General features: G+C 38.4%; 1 protein-coding gene across 2 annotated transcripts; it reads left to right on the top strand.

The window, feature by feature from the left end:
* The first annotated feature begins 1,378 nt into the window (after positions 1–1,378).
* Positions 1,379–26,887, top strand: LOC117423064 (regulator of G-protein signaling 9-like). Of its 2 annotated transcripts, none has more exons than XM_058989846.1 (19): positions 1,379–1,582; positions 7,281–7,377; positions 9,969–10,019; positions 10,207–10,313; positions 10,597–10,648; positions 10,754–10,812; positions 11,408–11,484; positions 11,918–11,999; positions 15,327–15,389; positions 19,752–19,781; positions 20,170–20,231; positions 20,370–20,483; positions 20,869–20,984; positions 21,354–21,441; positions 21,558–21,696; positions 22,101–22,183; positions 22,555–22,678; positions 24,944–25,452; positions 25,872–26,887. In XM_058989846.1, the coding sequence occupies exons 1-19, from the start codon at positions 1,520–1,522 to the stop codon at positions 26,032–26,034; spliced, it is 2,079 nt and encodes a 692-aa protein (XP_058845829.1). In that variant the 5' UTR covers positions 1,379–1,519; the 3' UTR covers positions 26,035–26,887. The 2 variants fall into 2 exon arrangements, with proteins under 2 accessions (XP_058845829.1, XP_033894352.3); XM_034038461.3 differs by having other exon boundaries at positions 15,327–15,398.
* Positions 26,888–27,546: the final 659 nt, after the last annotated feature.

The raw sequence follows: 27,546 nt of genomic DNA, 5'->3' as shown, positions 1-27,546 counted from the left end.
CTCGTTAAATGCAATGTGTTGTGATACAATATTTGAAATGAATGTAACATCTATCATAATCAGGAAAGATCTACCAAGGAGACATCATGGACTGCTTACCAGTCCATGATGTCAATTAGTACTGACTTGATCAAGTGTCTGGAAGCACAAAAGGCCATTTAACTTCCGTCGATGTCATCATAGCCAGATATAAATGACATAGGACACACAGAGGAACACCTTTATCAACAGCTGTGAGCTTCCTGAAGAACAGACTCAGAAACCACAATGTGAATCAGGCTTCAGTCCAATAGTTAAAATAAGGCACTATACACTGCCCATGGAGTACATATCAAATACTAATGACAACTTTTTAAACTGGATTTATGTAATTCAGTACTGCTCTCTGCAGTTTCTAATTGTGGGTTCTTTTTTTTAGTTTGTAGGTGGGGATTTGTCACGCATGGATGGATTGATGGGTTTTCACAACTTATCTACAGTGCAGTGCAGATAACATTGCATCACCAGGACATGAGAAGTAGAGGGTGTTCTGAAGATAAGTTATCAGTGGTGTGCAGTGGGTTTCCCAGTATGTAGCGAGACTATGAATGTAACATTAGAGGTCGGCACTGGTACCAGAAAACCGGGTACCGGTCGGGTTTGAAATTACCTGACACGACCAAGGTCCAATTTTACTACCCGGGTATCGACTGATTAATTTGAGAAAATGTGCAATTGATTATTTATTTATTTTTCTCAGTAATATATTCGCATACCACAAGTCAGTACTTTGCGTAGCCCTAGGACCCAGTGAAAAGGCTAGCTGCATGACCTACTGCACACCACTGTGTTTTACAAAATTGTAATTTAAATTATTCCCACCTGGGGTCAGTGTTGTACACTTTTTAAATGTAGAACCCATCAAGCATCACTACAGCTTACTGAACGTTGATTGTACAGTGTACAGGCTGCTTAGCTTTGAATAGTGATTACAATTTAAGTTTTATACCAACAAAAATTATATTTGGAGTGTTGGTTGCTTCAATGCCCTATTTTGTGTATATTAAGTCACACAAATTGTGATAATTCTAATAAAAAATAGATTTTTTTTTTTTTTTTTTGTAATGTTGGTACCACTGGCATCAGTTATATGTTGTTTCTGACAACACAAATATCAATAGTCTACTTCATTACCCTCAAAATTCATATTAATGTGAACACAGCAATTCTGAACAGATTTTTAGGTCATACGGGTGCCTCTGCAGCGCTGCCTTCAGTTTGTCACCGTAAATGACACTTCATTGCTTACCGGTGGAGGTGATGATAGTGTGAGAGGATGGAGACGCGTTTTGATTGGCTGTGCCGTCCCAGCGCTTTCTTTATCCTCTTCCACTGTTTCATAATTCTGCACAGTGAGTGATAGACCTCGGATAGACCACAGCTTTCATGTTTGTTTTATTTATTAGGATTATATTGTTATTATTTTAAATAGACGGTTTCTTTTTTAAGCAAGGGTATCAAAACACAAAGGACAGCAAACATGACAATCAAACACTGCGACTATAGCCAGCACTATCGGCCTCGAATGGCTTTTACAAAAAAGGTAAAAACATTAAGACTGCGATTCTCAATGCTTTTAGTAGCTGCACCTTTGAACTGGAATGCATGAGCATTTATATATGTGAGAGATGTACAGTATTCGTTTTGTGTTGTTACAGTAAATCTGATGCCAAACTAAATGTGATACCGAGTTTATTTTGAAGTACAGTAATTATTTAGTTTTACATAACAAAGATACTTCTTGTGCTGCAAAATACTTTTGCAGTGAATACATTTGTGCACGCCGAAACGCTTACTACTTTAAATACACAATTACTGTTATGTAATATATATTAATATGAGTGTACTATATGTACAATGTATTTATTTATTTATTTATTTATTTATGGGGGGGGGGGGGGGGGGGGGGGTACAATATAGCATTGTTTTAAATGTACAAGTACTGTGTCATGTAACTTCGAAATTTCGTTTCTGTTCACCTAAAAAAAAACGCTCTTCATCTGATTAGAATTAACGACATGCTTCATTCTCTTGACGTGTGTGTGAAGTGGACGAATACTGTTTTTATTTAATTTAATTTAATTAATTTTTTTTTGCCATGCACGATATCCGTCTTGTCTAAGGGAATCGTGAATTAGGATTAAACGTTTTACTTAAGGGCATACGTAGCTTTACATCTATTTACTATTTAAAACGAGCTTGTTTTAAAAGTACCCTATAGACTGACTACAGTATACGTTGTCCATTGATTAGGGACTTTAAAGGGATGTCTGGCTATTGACTTAATGTTTCAGAGGCTGTTTTGATTAATTGTGAAGTTTGCAGTTATTGAAACGTGTAAGAGGGGAGATTACATGTATTATCAATTTTCAAAGCACTGTTTAATTCTTAAAAAAAAAAAAAAGTCTTAAGCATCCCTTAAAGTTGTGAGAAAAAAAACCCTGTTTTAAAAAATATGTTTACATATTTAAGTTACCTAAGCCTGTATTAACAATATTATCCCAGTTAGCATTTTCTCTAAAATATTTGGCTATTACACATAAATATGCACAACAAAGCTTAAAAATACATACTTGTCATTTAAGTCCATTACTGCTGCAAGTAATGTAATCGCTTGTGTATACCTGCTTATTTATCTTCCAGTGGTGGGTAGATTTCTGACACTGTAAACGCTTCATTGTTTACTGTTTTCTTTTTATTATTTAGTCTGACACTGATCCAAGTTGATCTATTGATGAGTCTTTTGTGATGATACTGTTGTATTTGTTTTTGTAGAACTGCTATACCGCGCTAAAAATAACTGATTTGAGGGTTTGTCCGCGCAACTTAGTAGTTTCTTTCTAGCTCTGTAACCTTTGCAGTTTGTTCTGAGTTTGATCCATTCCTGGATTTACTATGAGTTTAATAAGACACACCTCAGCTTGTTACCTATACATTGCAGCTGATCAAGCTCATAGTAAAACCTGGAATGGGTGAAACTGCTATGCAGTAGGAGTCTTATTTCCATCCCTGAGTTACAAAAAAAAAAAAAAAAAAAAAAAAACGTGCACAATGAAGACTTTATGGATTTCACTCCAGTGGTGGTGATGGCAAGATCTTATTTTAAACCAATCAGATTCTTCGTTTCCAGGTCTTTTCAGGTCTGGGTCAGCCTGGCAGGTTGTGCCCAAAGCAGGATGAAACAAGTCTGACACCATTCTAACCCCGAACTAGGAAAGGTGAAGGCTGAGGAGTGGAGCTTCAGCAATGGCTGCTGTATCTAAAAGACAAGCTGTGTCACTTTGATTCTTGATTACTAGAGACAATCAAAATATAGTGGATGGAGGATTTTTTTATTTAGACTGACATACTAAATTTGGTGTGACACAATATTAAGTTTGAATCATTTTGCATTGTGAACTATAAAAGAGAAAATGTTACTTCTGACCTCTTACTGCTGCAAGTGGTAATAGGAGCATGTCTATTTTTTATTTTTTGGTGAGCTTTAATGTAATTAAACTGGATTATCAACAGAAACAGGATATTAGAAACAGACACAAAGGAACTGTATTTTAGTGGGGCACTGCTTTTTTAAAATTGCACTCATAAATGCATCTACCATAAGCATAATACAGTGTGCAAGTGAATTCTTAAATGAGCATCTTGTGTTGAATACACTGTCACTTCTGTAACTTCACAGGATCCACTTGTTCCTCTTCATATTTTTCCCATCTGTTATTGCTTTGAAACTGACAAGTACAGAAACCTATTCCAATGAGAGAGAGAGAGAGAGAGAGAGAGAGAGAGAGAGAGAGAGCATGTACAAGTCTAGTTAGCTAAACGCTGTAGTTGTTAATAAACAGCTTGAGGATTAAATTATTTTAATTCAGCAGAAGTGTTTGGAATGACTCAGAAAGACTGCAAACACCATGGAGTGTAAGGGAAAGATGAAAAACAAAAGCATTGAAAAATCAGATACATGTTGTGTTAAACTCACTCTGCTATGGGCTTGGGTTTCTCATATGAGTAGGAGAATCTGATAAATGTGTTTCAGGCTCGCACTTTGTATTGGTGAGTGTCTGTATGCATGGTATGGTGTTGGTATTCTGAGCAGCTGTGGGAGAGAGACCGTGAGGGAGGGAGAATAACCCAGGAACACCTGGAGTCTCTCTTCAAACCAAGCAAGACGATTTATGGAGCTGAACCCAATTAGAATATTTATAAGGCAGAGTTCATAGTTCAATTTTCAAAGTTCTTTTTTTTTCTATACTTATAATCGCAGAATAGCGCTTTTTCCAGAAAAATAATTTTGTGATAGATTTTTAGATGCATGTATTTAAGAACACATTTTAAATACTGTATACTGTATGCTGTAAAATGTACCTGAATATATAAAATGTATAATAATAGAGATTGATAGATACATGCATATTTCTACATTTGATAGACAATCAAGTATGGTCACAAATGCAATTTTGCAGATTGGGTGTATGTATAGATGGACACGTACTCATTGATCTGATGATGATGGGTCAAGCCAGTTTTCTAAATCAATGGATGGGCAGGTTGATGAAATCAATCAATTGATTCAAGGACTGGATTGTTTCGAAGATGAAAACCCCAGCAATAGACAAGCATATTCTAGTAAAGCTGCAAGCAAACCAAAACAAATCTTCTGGATGGCGGAGTGGAAGACAGCATTACAAAGATAACAAGCTCTTTTATTATAAGATGATTGCTTCTATTTCCATAACAGAAGGGCACTGCTGAACAGAGGGCACTGTTTGTATTTCATATGCAGTCAAAGGGAAGCTGATATTAGGAGGGTTGGAGATTGTGTTTTGGTTATCTGTCAGTAATGTTTATTACAATACAGGGTGGTGTTGTCTAGACTAGTTAGACCACTGAAACCTCTAATTTGAAGTATCTGCTAACTGGAAATTAAAAAGAAAAACAGAAAAAAGAGGGACGCATGTGTGTGTGTGTATGTGTGTGTGTGTGAAGAACGCTGAAGTGGTTGTTCAGAACAGAATCCACTAATGATGCAACATGATTTGTCAAGAGGACCATCTGACATAGATATAAAAACTACAAATTCAGCCCACTCGATGTAGTGGATTGCTTTATTAGAAATCAAATCACTGTTAGAAAAATACAGCAAAACCTCCAATTAATTCCACTTCATTATAAAGATTCACAATTAAGGCAGTTTTTCTGTTTCCTACAATCTCGATTTGCTTATTTCTGCTGCAGTCACCCTGAGCATTAAGGCCACCCCACTATTCAGTATTAAGGACACCATCTGCAGTCCGAAACATTTTAAACTTCTGTTAAATGACCTCTCTATTAAGACCAACATGCTGTAAAACCCTTTGAAAACGTAGATGCTTCATGCTGTAAATCTAAACTAAACCTGTAAAGAAAACAAACAAAAAAAATGAATAAAGTGTTAATCAGTCTAAGTAAATTGGCTAAACTTTTTTTATATAGTTAGAGCGGAGATTGGGTCGTGAACCGGTGACCCTGCGCACCACAAGCAAGCGTCTTAACCGTAATGCAAAAAGAGTTGGGTTCGTCTGCATTTGTGGTTTTAGAGCTTTTAACCTCCTCTCACCGATGGGGGACAGGACACAGCTGCATCACACAACACTGCCTGTTAAATCAGCATTTATTCGTTTCTATAAATTCTATTCTACATCGTGATTGAGGAATTAAAGTAAGTCTGCTTTGTATCTTGCAAGGTCGTTTTCACAGTGTTATGTTCTTCGCTTGCCTTTACAGTTGATTATCAGTAAATATATCAATGTCTTTAGATGGTTTCTGTGGTTTTGTACTTGCCATTAAACAGTGTCACAGCAATGCCAGATGTTTCTAATTTCCTAACTTTCCAATTTCCTAATTGAATATCCTGAATACTGAATTATGAGGTTAATAAATGAATCTGGCTATCGCTAAACATTTTAAAAATGACTTATTTGGTGTGGTTTGTTTCTTTCAAGCCTTATCTGAAGTGTATTTCTGGCATGACTCCAAGGCAGGAGGAGGGTTGCTTGTCTTTTAAGTTGAAATGTAATTTGAGCTTACAGCTAATTAAAACAAAAAAACAGGAACATAGCAAACAGAGAGAGCGCAGTTAACATGATTACAGTTGAAATGACTTTTTCTTTTCTGTTTTAAAAGCCTGAGGAGACCAGAGCTCTTGTAAAGGAGGATACAATGTCAGGGACATGATCTGTAATTTAATTCTGCCTGCATGCTGCTTTCAAGTGCTTGTGCTAGTGCTTCCCATATTTAATAACAGAAACGAAACATCTGCATTCTGTTCTGTTCTACTCGTCTATGAGTCTGTGAATTCTGATTTGTAAAGCTAGATAGCATACATTTGAAGTTTTATACTAAAGGTTTACAATAGCTCCTTGAAAGTGATGGCGCTAGAGTGTTTCCTTCAAAGTGCAATTTATGTTATAAAATGAACCTTGTTGTTTTAACACATATTAGACTGTATTGTATGTCTAAAACACACACAAACAAAACCAAATGTCTTTTTTTAAAAGGAGTGTGAAGTCTTTGTGAATGTGACCTTTTATTCCATTGGTTGAGATGAACAAGTGGTTGATACATGAGGGGCTGGTATTTGCTTTGATGGAAGCAATATTGACTTTGCATGGAAGTAGTTATGCTTGAAACTCAGCCACTGGAGGTTATTTGTAGTTTTGGACAAGGTTCCTATTGCTTTTTTGGCCGTTTTCCAAGGATATTGTGTCACTATCACTTTCATCACTCCCAAAGCCAGATTCTTTGTTACTGCAAACATAGAGATACAATAAATATCCCCTACGATCACTGCATGTGTGATTGTAGCCTGTTAAGTTTCCTATATATATACTATAATGCATGTGTGTTTTTTCAAAGTCTTGTCAGGGGAACTTCTCATGCCCCATAAAGATTACATTAAATTAAAACAATATCACAGAAGGCAATATAAATTGACAGTCTTTGGAGTACAAAATGAGCAGTCAGTTGCCTAGATGTTTGAAATACGGTTATGCTCTCTGATTCACCTGGCCGCATTGTGCCGGCCAGAGACATTGCCAAGTGTCAGCCAAATGAAGACCAATTAAAACTCCCTGAAGCAATGTTTAAAATATAACTAGCTGTAAGTTAAAACAAGTAATCAAGCTTATTATGGGTAACCATCTTACTATTATGCACCATAGTTCGAAGTGATTTACCATGCTTTAACATGCTTTACTACACTTTAGATTGAAGCACTGGTTTTGGAGATGCAGGATCCTGACACAGGAATCAAGACACAGACTCAGAGGCTGGTTATCACCACAATCCCTCACGCAATGACTGGTAAGAGTTCTGCAGCACAGCTGGGGCTTCATTTCAGGGAGTGGATGTCTGTCATTTCAGGGAGTGGATGTCTGTCATTTCAGGGAGTGGATGTCTGTCATTTCAGGGAGTGGATGTCTGTCAATTTCAGGGAGTGGATGTCTGTCAATTTCAGGGAGTGGATGTCTGTCATTTCAGGGAGTGGATGTCTGTCATTTCAGGGAGTGGATGTCTGTCATTTCAGGGAGTGGATGTCTGTCAATTTCAGGGAGTGGATGTCTGTCATTTCAGGGAGTGGATGTCTGTCATTTCAGGGAGTGGGTGTCTGTTATTTCAGGGAGTGGATGTCTCATTTCAGGGAGTGGATGTCTGTCATTTTAGGGAGTGGATGTCTGTCTTTTCAGGGGGTGGTCAATAGTCAGGACAATGCCAGGGGCGACCTCATATGGGGACGGATTAAAAAACTCTCTTCTAGTCTTTATATGGGGACATATGGAAGTGGATGATGACCTCATATGAGGATGCCAGTTTTCCCCATATAGAGCAATGGAAAAAAAAATTCCAATGAAAAATATATTTGTGTATAAAACTACTTTTTTCAGCTATTTTCAATATGTCATGCATGAACAGGTTAATAACAGAGACTAAACAACTGATTTCAATCCTTTCTTGGGTATATGGTGCTGTAATATTCATAAAGCAGTATTATTTTGTATTCACATAACATACCATTGATCAGTATGTTAATGTAATAAATACTGATTCCCCTTTGTTTATCGCAATAAACTTTTCATTTATGCAGATGCTTTACCCCAGCCATATAATTTAATGAGACCCGTAAGCCTATTCATTTATATTGCTCCCTTCAGGGTGGTTTGGGTTACAGCAGACAGACAGAGAGCTCAGTCGTAGTAATATTAATATTGACAGCCTAACAACAATTGAGTTCATTGAAATGTCTGTGTTCTGGATGGAGTCACTGAAGGTATTGAGTCAGGAAGCTAATCCATTAGTGCAAATCACAGGTTTCACTCAGCTGAAATAGATTTAAGTGTGACATATAGTCCTGACATGCAGAGTATACATATTAATGCCTTGAATACGTCTGGCGAAGCTGCTATTGTCATGGCAACTACTGAGCTGCGACCTAGGTCTGGCCACTTTATTAGGCAGTATGGCTGAGTTCCTAGGACAATATTATTCAAAGGAGGTGAACTGTGACTGTCTGTACATAAGGCTTGGAGCAGTTAGGTGTAATTAGTGAAGGAAAGCGAGGATTATTTGTTTCCAGTGCAGTTTCATAGGGATATTCATCAGTAATTCTTTTTTTCCCTGCATGGCTTCTTGCTGAAAGTGGGCATTCACACTCAGTGCTCGATGAATCCAGGTTGCTGTCTTACACTGTGTGTTGTAAACATTGCACTCAGGGCTTTATCCTCCTCTGACAGTTCCTGTCCAGTGTGACGGCTCATCACAGGCTTTCCATGAGAGTACCATTTAAGCATTTAATATATATGTTACGGTAAAAGTCAGAATCTGGTAAATCTTTCACCAGTATGTCAACATTTACCAAATAAAAGTCTGGAATTATGAAAAACTAGACAATGTCCAGGCACTTTAAACAGAATATTCATTATTACACATAATCCATAACATTGCTTATTTTGTTTTTGAATGGCATTAACACAACCTAACTTGCTGAGCACACTGCTACAGTTTTGTACTTTAAAATGTGAATACAATAGAAAAACTGGGATGATTTAACAATGAACTGTTTTCTGACCGGGAAAAAAAATGAAGGCTGAAAACTGGAACAATCCAATTTTTTCCGGTACGTCTGGTAACCCTATCTGAGAGAGGAAATCCCAGTTACTGATCATTCTTACTAATGGGGGTAAATATTTATTACAGATCGTAAGTTCAATGATTCTGTCACATTCTGCAAGATTGTTACAAATAAATGAATGAAATCCATGCCTTTATGTAAGATCTTGAATTCATGGCCTTGGTTCCAACATTGGCGGCCCCAATTTCATTAAAATATTTCCCTCCGTCTCTCACCTTCTTGTGTATTAAATTTTAACAGTACGGAGAACTAGAAGCCAACAAAGATTTATGTGGCAGAAATACGCCATTCAAGCCAATTCCAGATTGGCAATTTAAAATACAGGACTCCAGTTAAATAAGCACATGTATGAACTGAGTGCACTTCGAGCTCACCGGTACCAACAGCAGACTGCTTGCAGTGTAATCTGCTAATATCCTCTATATAAGGCAGCCTTCAATTGGATGAAAGCTGCTTGTGGCTTGGTGCAGTAAAGACGCAGTAATCTATGTAAATCCAAGGAAAAGGTCACTGGTGAAAGCTAGACCTGAGGCACAGCCATGTGAGTGTCAGGAGAGAGGGCCTTTTAGATCAGCCATTCAGATTCTATAGTAGAGAAGTTTCAGCCTGCTAATAAGGGCTGTGGACCCCTATACTTCTGCTTGATTGTGCTTGCCTAAGCTTGACCATGTTTGTACTGTGCTTTTTTTTTTAGTGCACTTTATGTTGTTAACGTACAATAAGGCCATACTAGAGATTCATTGAATTGTGTTTGTTCTGCCCGCAGGCCATGATATACTGGAATGGATTATAAATCGGTTACAGATTTTGGATGAAGGTAAGAGGGTTCAAGCCGCTATTGTTCCCCTAACGGGATGTTTACCTAGTCTATTGTCTGGTTTTCAAATGATGAGCCGTATGAAGAAATAAAAAAAAACACCACCTCTATATACATAACATGTACAATGTTATGTATATAGAGTTTGAATGGAATCTGAATTTCTTCCCATCTTATTTGATTTCAGAGGCTCAGAACATTGGCAATTTGGTGGTCCAGTATGGTTACATCTATCCCCTACAGGAACCAAAGAACCTCATTCTCAGACCGGATGGCAGCTTGTACCGATTCCAGGTGGGTTAATGATCTTCACCTGTGTCTTAAAAGTATTCAGTACATCCGGTGGCTGGGGTATAGCTGGGGTATGACCTGCTTGTGTCTTAAAAGTATTCAGTACTTCCGGTGGCTGGGGTATAGCTGGGGTATGACCTGCTTGCGTCTTAAAAGTATCCAGTACTTCCGGTGGCTGGGGTATAGCTGGGGTATGACCTGCTTGTGTCTTAAAAGTATTCAGTACATCCGGTGGCTGGGGTATAGCTGGGGTATGACCTGCTTGTGTCTTTTCCTTTTCATGCAGACACCTTACTTTTGGCCCACCCAGCAGTGGCCAGCAGAAGAGACAGATTATGGTAAGAATCCTTGAGCCAAATGTGTGTACAGATAGATAGATAGATAGATAGATACAAGTCAAGTTTGTACACCCAGTATACCACACATTTTAATTTCTTTTTCAGCAATTTACCTTGCAAAGAAAAACATACGAAAAAAGGGGGTGCTGGAAGACTATGAAAAGGTAAAGTATATGGTCCCAGCTGACACAATAAATAATACACTACTAACCACGTACATGTATATAAATACAAATGGCATTTACATACACTTGCATTTTAGTTTTGTTAAATCTCTGGGGCAGCCTTGAAGATGACGACGAAGTCTGGAAGACAAATGTTTCAACACGTGTCTTTTTCAAATGGCAATATTGGAGCTTGCTGTTGTGTACTGACAACACTGTGAGGATGCAGGGAGGGAAGCAGACAGTTTTGCTTTCTTTTGAATGGCAGTTTCACTGATGGGAGGCATGTCCAGAGGAGAAGGCGACACTCGAATGCGAGATGCCCTTTCAAAATGAGTGATGAGCAGTTTGCATGAAAAGTGTGCATCAGAAAATGTCACTAGATACTCTTAAGCTCAGATGAGACAGATATGCAAGACTGTTACTGCTCTTATGGGAGTGTCACTGGGCAAAAACGAGGTGTCTTTCTAGAATTATTTTTTTTGTTTTAAAAGGAATTGCCATTATGATCATTATTTTCACTGTAAAAATAACTAAAAACCTATTTTTAAAAAAATACTGTAGATAATAATAATAACACTTTTCTGTCTTACAGGAAAACTACAATATACTTAATATAAGATTAAATCACAAGTGGGACTTTGTCATAATGCAGGCTAAAGAGCAATACAGGTGAGTGGGTGCACACAGTCTGTATTCGAATCGAGTCGAGGAGTACATACTGTATGACTAGGTTCAATCAAACAATACCGACTTTCCATAGATACATTTTCACATAATCAAAGCAAAACTGGATTATACAGAACAGGTTTAACTGTGTCTAGAAGCATATCTGAAACTGTTTGGGTTAAGATGGGAATTGTCAATATCCTGAGTGGTGGCAAGGGGCTCCATTGTGTTAAATTGTCATCTTTCCAAGATTTGTCCCCCTCCTGCTGTGTCAGGTTGAGATGGACTTTGATCCTTACTTTCTTGCTTGCCTCGGACATATTGTATGGCATTATTTATCATGCTGAGTCTGAGGTTTTTTTCTGTAACTGTGGCATTAAATCTGCCCTGTCACCATTTCCTGTGTTTGAAGCTCTTCTAATATGTTTGTGTCCAGGGCAGGAAAGGAGCGGAAGAAGGCTGACAGAGTGGTCTTTGAGTTTCAGGAGAGAGCCTATTGGCTAGTCCACAGACCACCAGTAAGTTACGCAGCATTGTAATATGATCAATAATCCTTTATAGTCGTGATGTAAAATGAGTATTTAAAAAAAAATAAACTGGTTTTCTGGAAAGGTAGACAGGGTGCTTCCCGACAATGGCTTGTTCCCACAGCTACACTGCTGAGGCCCTGCCTCGTCTAACGAAGCACCAGTCGTGCCGGCTGTCAGCCCCCTCCTCCCGTGATAACTGGATGACTGCGGTATTTACTCTGCCCTTCGGGGTCTCTGAGTCAGCTGGCGTTACGATTAACATGTCTAAGCAGATAGAGAGAGGGAATGGTTCAACGTGAACGGCTTTCAACCCAGACGCCCCCCGCATTGTGTGTGTGTGTGTGTGTGTGTGTGTGTGTGTGTCTGTGTGTGTCTGTGTGTGTGTGTGGCTTCGTTTTCAGGTTGCGAGTACACTACGCCCTGGAGTAGGGGTGGCTGAAACATGCACAAGTACACACCGAGCCAGCGTTTGTTTCCTGTTACATTTCCCATGGATACACATACTCTATGTAATCTATAAACAAGATGCCTGACCATGTTTTTTTTTTAAATGGTTCACTAAGGCTCTGTTGACATCATGCTGCCCGATTTATAAGTACTGAAATGGGCAATAAGATTGTATTTCAGTAAAATGTAGTCAAGTGGGTTGTTAAATCACAGCTGTGTTTTTTTTTTCATAGACTTTGCACACACGCTGTCACTAAAACCAGGGGGTGTCTGTGCCTGCCTATGGTGGGGAGAGAGTTTAGGGTGGTGAGCTATTCCCTTTCACACTACCACTCACTATTCAATCCCTCAGTTACCTGTGTCTCAGTTAACTGCGTGGGCACATCACCTTCAGTGACTCATTTCTGAGTGCGCTCCGACTAACATCACTTTAATTGCCTCCTTTGCTTATTGGTCACAGACTCCTGAAATTACTTTTCATGTAGACAAGGCAGAGTATGCAAACCATTAATTACACAGCAGGCACAGACCTTGCAAACCTGGGTCTGCAGTTTTCACATGCAATGGATTTCTTTAGAATGTGTCTAGTAATGGGAATCTGCACAATAAAAAATATAAATGGGGGTAACTAACAGACTTCAATAATAAGAGACAGTACTCTTGCACAGTTTATAAGTCCTTGCTAATAGAGCAGTCAGTATTTGATTAAATCCTGAGTAACTCCCTGTGCACTGTCCTGGTATTCACCTGCAGTCAGTCTTGGGGTTTTTGTAGTATTGCCTGTTGCCTTTCAAATATCCCAATCCTCTTAACCCAGTTACTTACACTGATAACTCAAGGGGCCACATACTTTGCACTGACAGCTTCAATTTTGATAACCCTACTCTTAGTTAAGACACTATTCACGTTTTTCCACCCGTGTTAATATTTTAATCAATAAATAAATAATATATGTGTATATGTGTGGTGTGTTGGAGCAAAGAAGCAGCCCCTGGTGATCACAACAGGGGTGACTCAATTTGCAGTAACGATCTCAGACGCTGTGCAAAAAACAAAGGTCATCAGGATGAGTAAATGAAAGCAGTCTCTACAGTAGACTTCCTCAGCCTCGCTATTGCAATGCATTTTTAATAAACTCCCGCACATACACTCTTGGCTGCGGTGCTAAATTTCCTAGACAATGCTAATTTGGCCCATAGTGATTTGAGCTTGCTCCCAGTCTTTCTTTCTCTCTCCCACACACAGACACTCTTGCCCACGAGTTCTCAGATATACAGGTATATCACACATGCACTGCTTAATTTTAATAAAGTTAGTAATACCTCGTTTCCACAACCTTGTCCCAGGTTTAGCTGAGCTGGCCGGTCTGGCCGAGGTGTAGTTAAAGATGGCGGTCTGCATTCCAGTGTAATTTTGTCAGGTATAGCTGACTGAGGAAGTAGTAGTGCAGTAGTAAAAGTTGTTGTTTTCTTTAATCTTCTTGTATTCAGATTTCAATTATTTATTTATTTTATCTCGACACTCAATAGCAGTGTGATCGATCCCCTGCTGCCGCAGTATTTCCATGATTTTGTCAAACACTTTTAAATTTCTAACTGTGCCTGACAGCTGCTCTTAAATGTGGTTTTCTGCCCAAATGTTTAAGAGAGCTGTAATTCTGTGTCACACAAAGCAACACATTTGTCGGGTTTGTTTTTAACACAGCCTTCGCTTACAGCCGCCACTGTTCAAAACAGTTTGTCTCTCTTACCGCACACATTTCAATGACCAACTTCCGCACAGCATAGTTTGGCCCCGTTGGGTACGAGATACGAAACTGTACTGTCTGAGGGATCTGCTCTAGTTTAGGACTCTCTGCTGTGTTTCAGGACTCTCTGCTGTGGTTCAGGACTCTCTGCTCTGCTCTTCAACCTGGGACACCCCTTTATAAAAGTAATGTTGAAGATCAGCACTCGCAGTAATAAAAACTTGCTCAACATTGACACACTCTTACTTGACCTGATCTTAAGCCTCTTTTTTTTTAGGCCTCCTAGTTCTGTGAGCCTCTTCATGTTTTGTTGGGCTGGTGGGTCACATGACATGTCTTGTGATTACGTCAATCTTTCTAATTGTATTTACAGTCACTAATTCTTTTGGCTAACCAGTGTACAAACCCATAACTGAGCTGCTTGGCACAAAGCACAGATCCCAGTAAGTGCATCTCTGTGTGAGTAGTCTGCTCCAAGTGACAGTAATGATGCATTAATGGAGACATTGATTTTGTTAGCTGTGTCTGTGACTTTGAAAAGGCCAGTACACTACGACAAATATCTTGAGAGGAAAAAGATTTGACAAGATAACATTGTTTGTTCTGTAGACTGTTGATGTCCCTATTAACGCAGTAACAGTGCTTTATAACATTGGGCCTGAAAGCCAGCTTCAAAACCCCATACTTGCACACATAGTTTGATAGATATTTGTGCTGTGGGATTATATTACAAATGATTTGAGATGCTGACCATTTTCAGTATTATACAACTCTTAACGTTACCCTTATATGGGTCATCAGATTTTTTGGGTTTCCAGACGATGAAAACCTTTGTAATATTGGCTTCGTATTTGGTACACAACTGTATTCTAGGCCCACTGACCAGTTTGATCATGGACATCATACAAGGCAACTCTTTAGTGTCAGTAATTTAACAAGGACAGTGTTAAAGCCTCATATATTTATTAAGTTATCGTGTGGATGTCTTTTTGTAAAATTACTTACATCTAAAATAGTGCACTGGGGGGGGGGGGGGGGGGTTGTCTGGACGTGTGAGTTGTTCTAAAGCATAGATAAATCCCCTAACAAGGCCTATTTTTCTTTTCTGCGTTCATTTACAGCCGGGAGCTCCCAATGTAATTGATTACGGCCTGGACCGCTTCTCAGATCCCAATGAAAATCAGGTAACACAGGTAAGTGAGCAGGTAGCACAGAGAGGAGTAAAGGGGCATCATCACAGCGCTCATGAAAGTACTGCTGACTGCAACGCATATATCCTTTCAGTGTGGTTAAAAACGTGCCATTTACCTGAGGCTGTTGAGACGAAATGGTCATTATCATCATGTTTCTTTCAGAAAGGAAAATACATTGTGCTAATAACCATTTGGAGGAAAGTATTTGCCCTGTTTTATACACAAAAGCACAAAAATAAGCCCACAATTGTCTCAAAGTGGTTGGAGTTCTAAGTATTACATATATATATATATATATATATATATATATATATATATATATATATATACGTTTTTGCTCAAAAGTGCCAACTTTCCAGTGTTTTGTTATGTTTAACATACCTTTGTCAAGGGAAAGTGTGTTTGAAAGCAAACAGCGAAAAGTCTTGCATCACAGTATGAAATTAACTAATTTGACTACATAGTCGAATTTAATAATGTTACATTAACATATTGAATTACATACCGCTTTGCAGTTTTCCATACACTTAACAAAAAATTAAAAAATGTGACATTTCAAAATCTAACAAGAAATACTGTACTACTATTACAGTATACTTTTGCGATATCATTTTGTAGTTTAATGTTCTGAATTATGTTCATAGACATTTTTTTAAGTATGTTTCAGTTCTAAAATTCTAGGTGATGCAAAACTTTTGGCCATAGCTGTAGCTCTGTCCTCTCCCCATTTAAATTAATACCCGGAGAAGAGACTCGCCTGTCCCTCAAACTTCTTGGTAATCTACTAGGTCAAATTTAAGATATTTCAACTTCTCCTGGCAACAGTCCGTGCATAGCAACATATAATTGCCCACTGGGTATCAGTTGCCATGGAAACTGCAAAAGGAAATGGAATCTGCTATGTGTTTTTTGTTTGTCTGTGTCAATTGGCCTCTCAAATGGGCTTTCTGAAATATCGTGCAATGCGAGAGATTGATCGAGTGATTATTTATCTGACATGCTGTCGGACATTTGGAATGGTAATGGCAGCCCACTCAAGTTTGATGTTTTTTTCTTTGTCTAAAACCAAACCCTTTAAAGATCTGTTAGAATTAGGACTGTAGTTAGACTGAATATTGGGGAACGATCCATAGTGCTGTACAACACATATTTCTGGATGATGTACTAATTTATATTACAGCATACTTAATCCCTTTTCACATAGGTGCAATTTATAGATTGAAGTAAACAGCTCTGATAATATACCATTAAAAACATTTATCCAAAGCAGTCACTTCTTTGTACAGTGGTTAAGATCTTGGTAATAATGAGTTGTTGTTTTTGTTGCCTTGAAGACAAAAATAATGAAGAATGATCTATAGTATACTACTACACATTGCATTTGGCACAGATAGACACAGTTTAGTATCCCCTTGTGATCTTCTTATATTATTATAAGCGACAGAGGTAATTTCTAAAATTAACGAAGGGCTTCCTTCTCGTTCCCCAATTCTTTTACTAGATTCACAGCTGATGGTTATAAATTCAATACCTGGAGTTGAAATGTAAACACACTCTTATGCCATGGTTGTTACAGCAAGTCCCTGTCTGTATTAGAGCTGGAGGGTGAAGAAGCCTTGTAATTCAGAACCAGCACTCTTGGAGTTAACCACAGTTTTAACTGCAGTACACTACAACATCCATACTTTAGGAATCAATCTGCCAATGCCCGCAGGACTCATCGCAGGATGGAAATATGACTCCCATTGCATAGCAGTTTGATCCATTCCGGGTTTTACAATGTTTAATAAGACACACCTGAGCTTGTTATAGGAGTCTTATTTCCATTCCTTTCAACCAACTTTCACTAAACGTCTTCTATGCGTTACCATATACTGTTATACCTTTTATTAGGGCACATCAATGCCTCATTACCTGCATCCATACAGTACTCATGCATATATGGGGTTATCAGATTAGAATACAATTGTTATTGTCATTTTTATCACCTGTAAGCTCAGACTCTCACGCTCTACTTTCTGCCACAACTCATTTTCCTTTCTGTTTTTGAGCACATCGAGTGCCTTGAAGCAGACCAAGAAAGGGGGCGAACAACTGCTCTTCCTTCACTCAAACCTGTGTTCCAGACAGGCACACAGAGACCAGAGGAGATAGAGGGAGTCGCGGAGGGCTAGATTTTAGGATGAAGAGCTGACACAGCTGCTGGCTGTCATTCAGCAGGCTTGTCAACAATACAAAATCAGCTTGAGATATTGATGTCAACAATAAACCTTTTGAACTTACTGAAGCATTCTAAAAGTTTGTCTAGCCAGTTATACGGATCCATTTCTTAGTTATTGCATTAGGGGGATATTGATAACACTGACATGGTAGAAAGCTGGGATGCTGTATGAAGTCTTGTTGTTGTATGAAGTATGCTGTGTAACAGATGGCTGAGGCCACCTGTGCTGCCTTCACTACTGTTGAAGTTTCTTTGAAGCGTGCCCCTTGGTTCTGTCTCTCCCTAATCAAGATGAATCACTCTGCTGAATACAGTGCCAAATGAAATGGAATGAATAGGATTTCAATTCTTCAGTGTAGCTGAGTGGATAGATACGACTTCCTTTTTTTTTTTTTAGTGCGTAGGCTTTCAGAGATATTGCTTAGTTGACCACTTTCTTACCCTGGTGATGGATAATTACAATTGGAAAAGTAATACAAATTGCTGTTACTGCAAATGTATTCATCTAATCATTCATTCAGACCTTTATTAATCAATGAATGATCCATTCTACGTCTAATTCATTGTTCATTTCACTCATTGCACTCCCTTTTTTCTTTTCTCTCCATCCAGCTTTTATTTCTTCTCATTTGAACACCCATCAAGAGGAGTGACATTTAACAGAAGGAATTATGTATTTTTTCAGTGTGGTTCTGTGTCTATTTCTAAGAGCATTTATAATGATTGTACATGACTTTTTGGCAACACCTGCCTTACAGTATCAAAAGAATATACTGGGCAATCATTGAAATTTGAAACAGATTTCGGTAGAACTAGAATTAAATGTATAAAATGAGACAACAAGAAGTGTATGTTATTTGTGTTACATATATATCTATATATCTATATATCTATATCTATATATATATATATATATATATATATATATATATATATATATATATATAGAGAGAGAGAGAGAGAGAGAGAGAGAGAGAGGCATATGAAAGAAAAGGGCTGAAGGGCTGTTGCCCGAAACGTCCTGAAAATAAAAGATTTTTTAATTCTTTAAACTTTTTGTGTACATTTTTTAACAAATCATTTTCTTTCATATGCCTTCAATTTTGTACACTGCAGTTATATATATATATATATATTTATATGTATATATATATATATATATTAGTTGATTTATCTAATCTTGGTGAATCTTTCCCTAAATCTATTAAAATATTAAAATTCTAAGCCATGTTTTAGTCTGCGATGTTTTTCTGAGACACAAGCTGAAGTGGTTTATGGAAGCATACAGATGTGTCCAGTCTCCTTGTTTCACATGCAAATTGAAACACTACATGCAGGAGCCCTGCTTTCTGCCCTTGTACTATTCAAATTCGGCCTTTTGTCTTTGTACTGTGTCTTCTAAAGATACAAAAAAAAATAACAATTGTGCTCATTCATTTTGAACAGCTTCAGGCTTTCCAGCCACAATTGCATGTTTCAAAGTATAATAGCAGCAGCTACTGTAGTACAGTACTCAAGTCCTTCAAACAGAAAAAAAATATATTGCTGCTTGGTTATGACTTATTCATAAGATATTGTGTCTGGTTCTTATTAGTGATCAAATGGTTTGAGAGCTTCTCTTTTTTTCTTTACCAGCTTTTCTCTTGCCTGGCAGTTGCAGGCTTGAAATCCTGATTTTGTAGTGGCACAGCAGATTTCCGCCTTAGTAACAACGCGAATTAACACATCGGGAGTTATTTTCTGCCAAATTTCATTTGCACTCAAAAGGGATAAGATTTAAGGGGGTTTTGTAACATGATAATTTGATTTTCCCTTCTACAAATATCATGATGATTCCAGGCCATTGATTGCTAGGCAAGGGTTAGCTTGTGGCATCATTATGTTGGCCTGACACTCTCTACAAGTACTTTCATAGTCAATGCAATACTGATTACACTTATAGCTCCAGTATAATTAGGGAGCATTGAATAGAATATTCTACTTCTCGCTTGTGTCCAGAAAGGGTCCCATCCATCTGCTTTTTTACTCGTGATGCAGTAGCCAGCTGTGTAGTCATTATTTGGGCACTAACTGGAGTGATAAGTTGCTTAAAAATGTTTTAACCACAATTTCATGTTTTTTCCTTTTTACAGAAAAAAACGTTTGACGTGTACCGAAGAGAGGTAACTACAGATTTTTTAATAAATGGAAGAAATCGATTAAGTTGTTTTATATTTTATGTACCTATTAATGTGATTATTAACGTTGCAGAATGAGCTGCTTATAATGTGATCAGTCCTTACCAATTTAATTAGCATGCTTCTAGAATATTCAGCTCGCCAAAGTTGAAATATTCAAGTTATCTTAAAACTATTTTTAGAATATTCTTTATTATTGGAGACTATGGTTATCTGAAAGGAACTACTTGCCACCTAAATTGTTTATTCCTGAAAAAGGAGCAGTATTTAAATTTTGCTAAACAATAAACAAAGCCTTTGTATGGTATGTCCATCTAAAAACTGCTATCAGGTTTCAGGTTGTACAAAATTATTTTCTTTGTCCTGTCAATAGATTATCTTCAACCAGCATTCACTGATGAAGTCAAGAGTCAAGTCTTCGGTCTCTCTGGGAGGGTAGGCCACAGCTGATCATCTGTCTAGTGGTTTCTTTCTGGTATATTAAAATCCAGCAAATATTAAACAGAACTAATAGTATCTGTGTGTATTTTTTTGTGAGTAGCAGCTAATTGGTTTAATTTTGTGTTCCTGGAGGATTGTCAAGTACTGTGAACAGTATTTCAACCACGACCCCATCATGACAGGCTGTCTGCCCAGCAACCCGTGGCTTACTGATGACATACAGTTCTGGGACTTGAATGCTCCCTTGTAAGTCCTAAACAATGAACATACAGAATGTCTCTGTGCTGTATGTCATTCATTATACAGTACACAGTGCTGTACTATATTATATGACTATTTTACAGTATGGAAACTGTACAATACCTTACACTGTGTTCTAATGATAAGGCATGAACATGTTTAATTTTGTAAAAAAAAAAAAAAAAAAATTGCACTTGCATGTCCCTTAAAATACAATCCTTATTTAAACAAGCATGCTTTATGTGTCTGCTGTTATGACAATATATATTTAAATGTGTTTAGATGTCAAAAGCACACTTCTTTTAGAACGTGTAGTGTAACTGTGTTTGTATTGAAAGCTCTGGTCCAGTTAAAACGTGTTGAAATGAATAAGGTTTTCTGAAACCTGCAGGTCGGAGGTCCCCACGAAACTGCGTGTGGAGCGCTGGACCTTCAGCTTCAGGGAGCTGCTCAGCGACCCCCGAGGCCGGCAGGACTTCCAGCTCTTCTTGCGGAAGGAATTCAGCGGTGGGTATAAGTGGAGGGACAGCAACCAGACCTGGGCTGAATTACAATTGTGCAATTCAGAGTTCATTGCAATTACAACGCAATTGGAATTGGAGTTGAACCTTGGCACACCTGTGTAATTAGAATGGTGGTTATACTGTATAATCGATCGATTTACAGTTCAATTACACATTGATTTGTCATTCAATCATTATGTTTGCATTTTCAACCACTTTTAGTGTTGTATTTTTCTATATATAGAATTAGAATTGACCCCAGTTCTGCTTTCACTTACTCATACAGCTGGCAATGCCTGCTTCTGGAAGCAAGCTGCTGGGATAGTCTGTGAATGAAACCACATCAAGGTCCCTTTATCTTTTTTTATTGAAGGTGAGAACTTGGCATTCTGGGAAGCCTGTGAAGATTTAAAGTATGGCGACCAGTCGAAGGTGAAAGAGAAAGCTGAAGAAGTGTACAAGTAAGCTCTCTGTTCCCTTGGTTACAGCTGCTGATAGCCCAAAGAATATGGTTCTTAAAACATTCAGATCTGCATCATCACCAGTCGGTGTGACTAACATATTCCTGGTATTTCAGGACCTTTCTGGCTCCTGGGGCCAGGCGCTGGATTAACATCGATGGCAAGACCATGGACATCACAGTGAAGGGTCTCAAGCATCCTCACCGCTACGTACTAGACGCCGCCCAGTCACACATCTACATGCTCATGAAGAAGGTTTCAATTGATATCTGTTACTGTGTAGCTTTACAGTCACTATGTTTACTTGATGGTATGTGGGGGCTAAACAGGAATCCCTACTTCCGTATTTACTTAATAGTGAAATACCATTTCAACTGGGTTCCGGTTTCCACAGATTGAAAAGATTGTAGTATTTGTGACACTGCTTTCATTCATTTCAATGTGATGCTTTTCCAGGAAATCAACATGGAGCTGTAATCCCCAATGCAAGATTGAGAATATTCTGTATTTGATTGCAATGATAAAATACTTTTGGTGTGTAGCAATGGTTTCACTAGAAAAGGGCGTCACTTGGAAGGAAACCCTTTTAAATCAGTGAGAGGAGTTGGATTTTTCTGTTAGTCGTGCTCTGTAGATATCACAGTGTTTCTTGATTACAGGATTCCTACGGTCGTTACATGAAGTCCCCTATATTTAAAGGAACCTTGAATAAGGCCATCCTTCCTGAGCCGACCAAGATCAGGTAAGACAGACAGCAGAAGTGGGGGAGCTCATAGGATACAATGAAGTGATTACCACAGAGCACATCGAGTTTGTTTCTCAGTGGGGGACTGTAAGCAAGTTGAGGTCCAAAGCAAACATAGGAGGTGGTGTAACTGACATACTTTATATACAACTATGATGATAAAGGTCGCTACACACCAGACATGATTTTAATAGAACAAAATTAATAGGACGTTCCATAAAAGTCTTATGTTGCAGGTTGTACAATGACTGTCGCGGGTCTGCAGGTTATAATATAAATTTGCGGGTCACTTGGGTGGCCTGTATTATTTTAAATCGCTGCCGTCGTTCTTCCCATCTCCCTGTGTTTTGTTTTTCCCACGTGCACAGTGAGAGCAAGTTCCCATTCAACAAGCGGCACCGCAGATCCAGTCCGAGCCCGGTCATCCTTAGACAGCTGGAACAGGAGGCCAGAGCCAAGGCAGCCGCCACGGGACCCGTCGACATCACTCAGGTCATGAGCAAACTCGACCGCCGCAATCAGGTCAAACAGGAGCCTGTGAAAAAATAGAGCGCCTGGTCTAGGAACAGGCCTCCGGGGTGGGGTGGGAGGCGGTTATATATAAATATATTTACAGTATATATTTTTTTAAAAGGTTGTGTTGCTGGAAATCATCCAGGTAAATGGCAGGTGATACACAGGTACAGGCACAGCCTTTCACAATAAATTATTATTATTCTTATTCTTACAAGATTTCTTTTAGTTATACTTGACATTTCAAGTTTGAGTGAGTTTGATTTGAAGCAGTAATGCTCTAATTACATTTCTCACTGGGTCACATAACAAGATTTAACTGACGGACTTAACAACTCACATATCCAATCAGTTTATGAAGCAATTAGTATGGCTTTGTATACAAGCCATTGGAATGTTATTTGAAAGTCTGTTAATATATTTCTGATTATTAATGTAATTGCTGGTGCTTCAGACTAGATAGTACCAGGGATTCTAATTCTCATATGCAGTTCAGATCTGGCGGCTGTAGGGGGTGCTGCTTTCCATAGAATTAAGCAGTTAATTCTTGTAACTGCAGTCTATTCAAAGGAAGGTGAGCACTGCAGTTTTCCCCATGAGGAAGAATTGGTCTAATCATTTTAGTGCTGTGTCATAGATCACAAAAAAGGTAGATTAAAATATGCAGTATTACTAATATTATTATTATTATTTATTTCTTAACAGACATCCTTATCCAGGGCGACTTACAGTCGTAAACAAAAATACATAATATACTAGGCATAACATATACAGTATTGCTCAATTATATTACATATTTCTCGCTTGTCTCTATGGTATGTGCTAATATATTGTACAGTATATTTAGAAGAAGAAAAAAAAATATGCAAACTGGCTTTCTCATTTATTTAGAAGCTAAACCACAGGGTTTAATTTAATTATTGTAAAAACCTTTGTATAAGTATTTTCTAGGTATTTTTAGGGGGTCCTAAAAAGGGGGGAGCAACTTATACACCGGTGTGACTTATAGGCTTTTTCCTGAAATTTTTGTTTCAAAAAGGGGGAGACTTATACACCGGTGCAACTTAGACACAGTTGTTTACGGTAATTTAATGTTTTTTTTTTTGTTTTGTTTTGTTTTTTTTCCAATCTTTGTATTTAAAATGCTTACAAAAAATAAAACTATTTAAATGAAGTCGTTTTATGACTATTAAGGCACAGTCATCAAATCATTTACATGTATACAATCATTGTTTTAATTAATGAATGTATTAATTAATGAAGTAAATGATTAATTAATTAAACACTACATACTGCTATGCAAAAAAAAAAATGGATACCAAGTTCCAATACAAACAGGTTTTAAATGAAAATGTAAAATGTAATTGCCATTCAGAGTATGCAACAAACGCTTTTGTTTTTGATGCATTTTAATAGGATCAGCTGGGATCGCTTTTTATTCCATATCAATTTCATTCAGAGCATCCAAATGTTAACCCATCTTGGAAAACATCTTCTGGATGCAGGCTGAGACAGACTTCGATTTGCTTCAGCCTTGTTTTGTTTTTCTTTTCATCTGCATGCAATTTGTTCTGGTCATAATTGAAAATCTGACTGAAGCAGAAAGGCTTCTGTTGAATGTCTTTCTTGACCATGGTCCTCACCAGACATGTTTCGCTTGTGTGCTGTCTTTCTGTACGTATGCTTTGTATTCATTGTGTAACACTGTGTGTCCTACACCCGTGCTTATGAAACTGGTGTTGCTGAAACAATTAGTCTGTTTTGTTTCCATCCATCAAATAAAGCCCATGTTGTAAAAGCAGTCCTCTGATCTTGTGTTTTTATGGCATTTTATTTCCGTGTCTCCATGCTGTATCTGTGTTTTTACCTCTGTTGCTACACACTTTGACGCAAATTGTTTTATTAAGTACTCCGAAATATTATCTATTTTCTAGGAACGTAAGACTGGAGGTGGAACATTTATTGCCCATTTATCTCAAATGAAACTGATCCCTCTTCTTCAGTCCTAGAAAATAGATAACACTGTTCTTGGGAGACAACTTTCTAATTAAACCCTTTGCATATATTTAATCTATAATCGATGCAGAGATACCAACATAGTACGCCTCCAACACCACCAATCAGCAAGCCAGAGCAGGATACATATTATTAGCCTTTTCTTTAAGCACAAATACTGCACAGAACTGTTCCAGTATCCTTTCTTCTCCGTGTATCCTGACTAGACCCTTTCCCTCTCTCCTGTAGCTCTGTAAGTTCACATCCCCTATTCCTCACCTGACTGTGTATACCGGTTTCTGTGAGCCGACTTCCCCGACTGGCACTGCTTTGTGCGACTTCCCTCCCCCATCTCCTGGCCTCATGACCCTGCCAAACAGCACCGCCTGCCCCTCGCCCATCTGTGTGGCCATCGAGAGCACCCCTGCCTCCGAGAGGAAGTTTGAACCCAGCTCCATCTCGACTCAGTTCCTCTCCATCGCCGAGAGCACAGAGATGTCGGTCAGTTCGGATTCCAGCACGGCCGTGGTGGAGGAAACCAAGCAGCCCTCGCACAAATCGCGTGTGGCTCTGTCCTTCAGCCGTTTCCTGAAACGCGGCTGTTCCAACTCTCCCATCTTCGCCACGCTTTCACCCAAGTGTCCAGCCGTCAACAGCGGCAGAGTGCAGCCTATGAATGGCGAGCCACAGCCCCAGCCTCAACATCATCATCATCATCATCATCATCAAGGGCAACAAAAAACAAAGAAGACTAACAAGTAAGTCCTGATAGCTGCCCTGCTTTCTAGATCTTCTTCATGATCCCCGACACAGTGCATCTACAGACTTAGGACAGACTGTATGAGACACTTCTTTGCACAGAGCATTGAGGGTATGGAATGGGTTAGCAACTCATGTTGTTGACTCTAGCGTTTTTGGGCTACTTTAAGACCCAGCCACTAGGAACCAAATGAGGATCAAATAGCCTCCTCTCATTGAAAATTGTTCTTAGATTCTAAACTTCGCACCACCAGGGTTTTTTTTTCAGGGGTAAAGTAGGCACCCCGGTGCTACACTGTCACTGCAGCACAGTGGTAGTAGACCGCCTCATTATTGATTGTCAGGTTTGATCAGCTAACTCGTAATGTGTGAGCCAATATTTTTTGGGCTACTAACGTCTGTTTGTTACTGGTCACAGCTTCTTTCAGATCAAAGTGGACATCCCGTCCGAGTGCAGAATCTACCCCATTGACTCTGGGGACGAGGAGGAAGAGGACTGTCCCAATTCTGTGAAGAACAACACAGTGAAAGAGGTGATCTGTCCCTGGGAGACCATCACGGAGGACAGCAAGGCTGGCTGATACAACACACTGGGGATCCATACCACATTCAAGGACTTCTTCCTAGTAAAGGCCATTAAAAAAATTAAATAGAAATAAGTAGCTACAAATCGATGCCAAGCATAAAGTCCAGTATGTTCATGTGTGTTCCGTTAAAGTGTTTTTATATGTTAGGCTCTCGTGTATACTGTGAAATCAAGAGACCCAGCACTAACTCGATGAAATAAATACTTTTGCATGAAACATGTAATATTGATTATGCAGGGCAGAATGGATTTCAGTCATTGTTTAATAATTCTTACTGGGATTGAATCCTTTAATGTAATTTCTATAAAGAGAAGTCTGTTTGTCTGTACTTCGCACTTTCAGTATTTGTGAGGTTTGATCAAGTCTGTTTTATTTTCTTCTACTTGATTGGTTGTGGGGGGTTTGAAGGTAGCTTCTGTTACCGTAACGTATGGAGAGCCACCATGTGTCATTTTCAAGCACATGATTAAGATTGTATTGAGTTTTTTAAAATTCTGTAAATAAATATACACTGTTAATCCTCGGCTGTAGGAAATGTAAATTAGTATTTATTGTTTACATAAGTGTATGATGATTTTCTACTGATGTATTGAAGACTACTGTGACATTCCTTATAGACGTGAACTGTTATTTTCATATCGTTTTCCTGTCAGGAAACAAAGGAAACAACTGTTTGAATGTAAATTAAGTCAGGAAAATACTGTACCGTGACAAATTCCATCATACAAGATGTGTACACAGCAAGTGAATCTTTTTTTTTTTTCGTTTACATGTAAAAATATGGAATTCCTCCACATTCAAGAGGATTTTGAAACATCTGGTTTGTGCAAGTGCCTAAATAAAAATATACTTTGAAGACTGCTTTATTGGTGACAAATTCTCTCTACCAGGACTGGGGTCAATTACTCAATTCCAGTTACAATTCCCTTTTTATCAATTCCAACACATCATTGATCAGAATTTTAATTAGTAGTAGTCTGTTAAAATGAGCTTCTTGGTGTGAAGAAATTACCTCTTGAAGTCGCCGTTAGTCAATTAAATTGGCTTCAAATGAAAGCAGTTGAACAATCACACCAATTCTTATTTTCTCTAAGGAATTGGAATTGAGAATCGATTTTAAAAAGGAACTGGAATTGAAAAACAAGAATTGACCCCCAACCCTGATCTCTGCACTTACAATTTTTATAACGTTGTTGCATCAGCATCTAGTGATGAACCCTGAATGAAACACAACAGTAAAGTGGAAATAGGAAACATAATTGGTTTACATTCTTGATAGGGAAAGCATAGGGCAGCAGTGTGGAGTAGTGGTTAGGGCTCTGGACTCTTGACCAGAGGGTCGTGGGTTCAATCCCCGGTGGGGACACTGCTGCTGTACCCTTGAGCAAGGTACTTTACCTAGATTGCTCCAGTAAAAACCCAACTGTATAAATGGGTAATTGTATGTAAAAATAATGTGATATCTTGTAACAATTGTAAGTCGCCCTGGATAAGGGCGTCAGCTAA

This window comes from Acipenser ruthenus, chromosome 17, assembly GCF_902713425.1.
Source record: "Acipenser ruthenus chromosome 17, fAciRut3.2 maternal haplotype, whole genome shotgun sequence".
Lineage (NCBI taxonomy): Eukaryota > Metazoa > Chordata > Actinopteri > Acipenseriformes > Acipenseridae > Acipenser > Acipenser ruthenus.
This window is presented reverse-complemented; position numbering and strand designations above follow the sequence as displayed.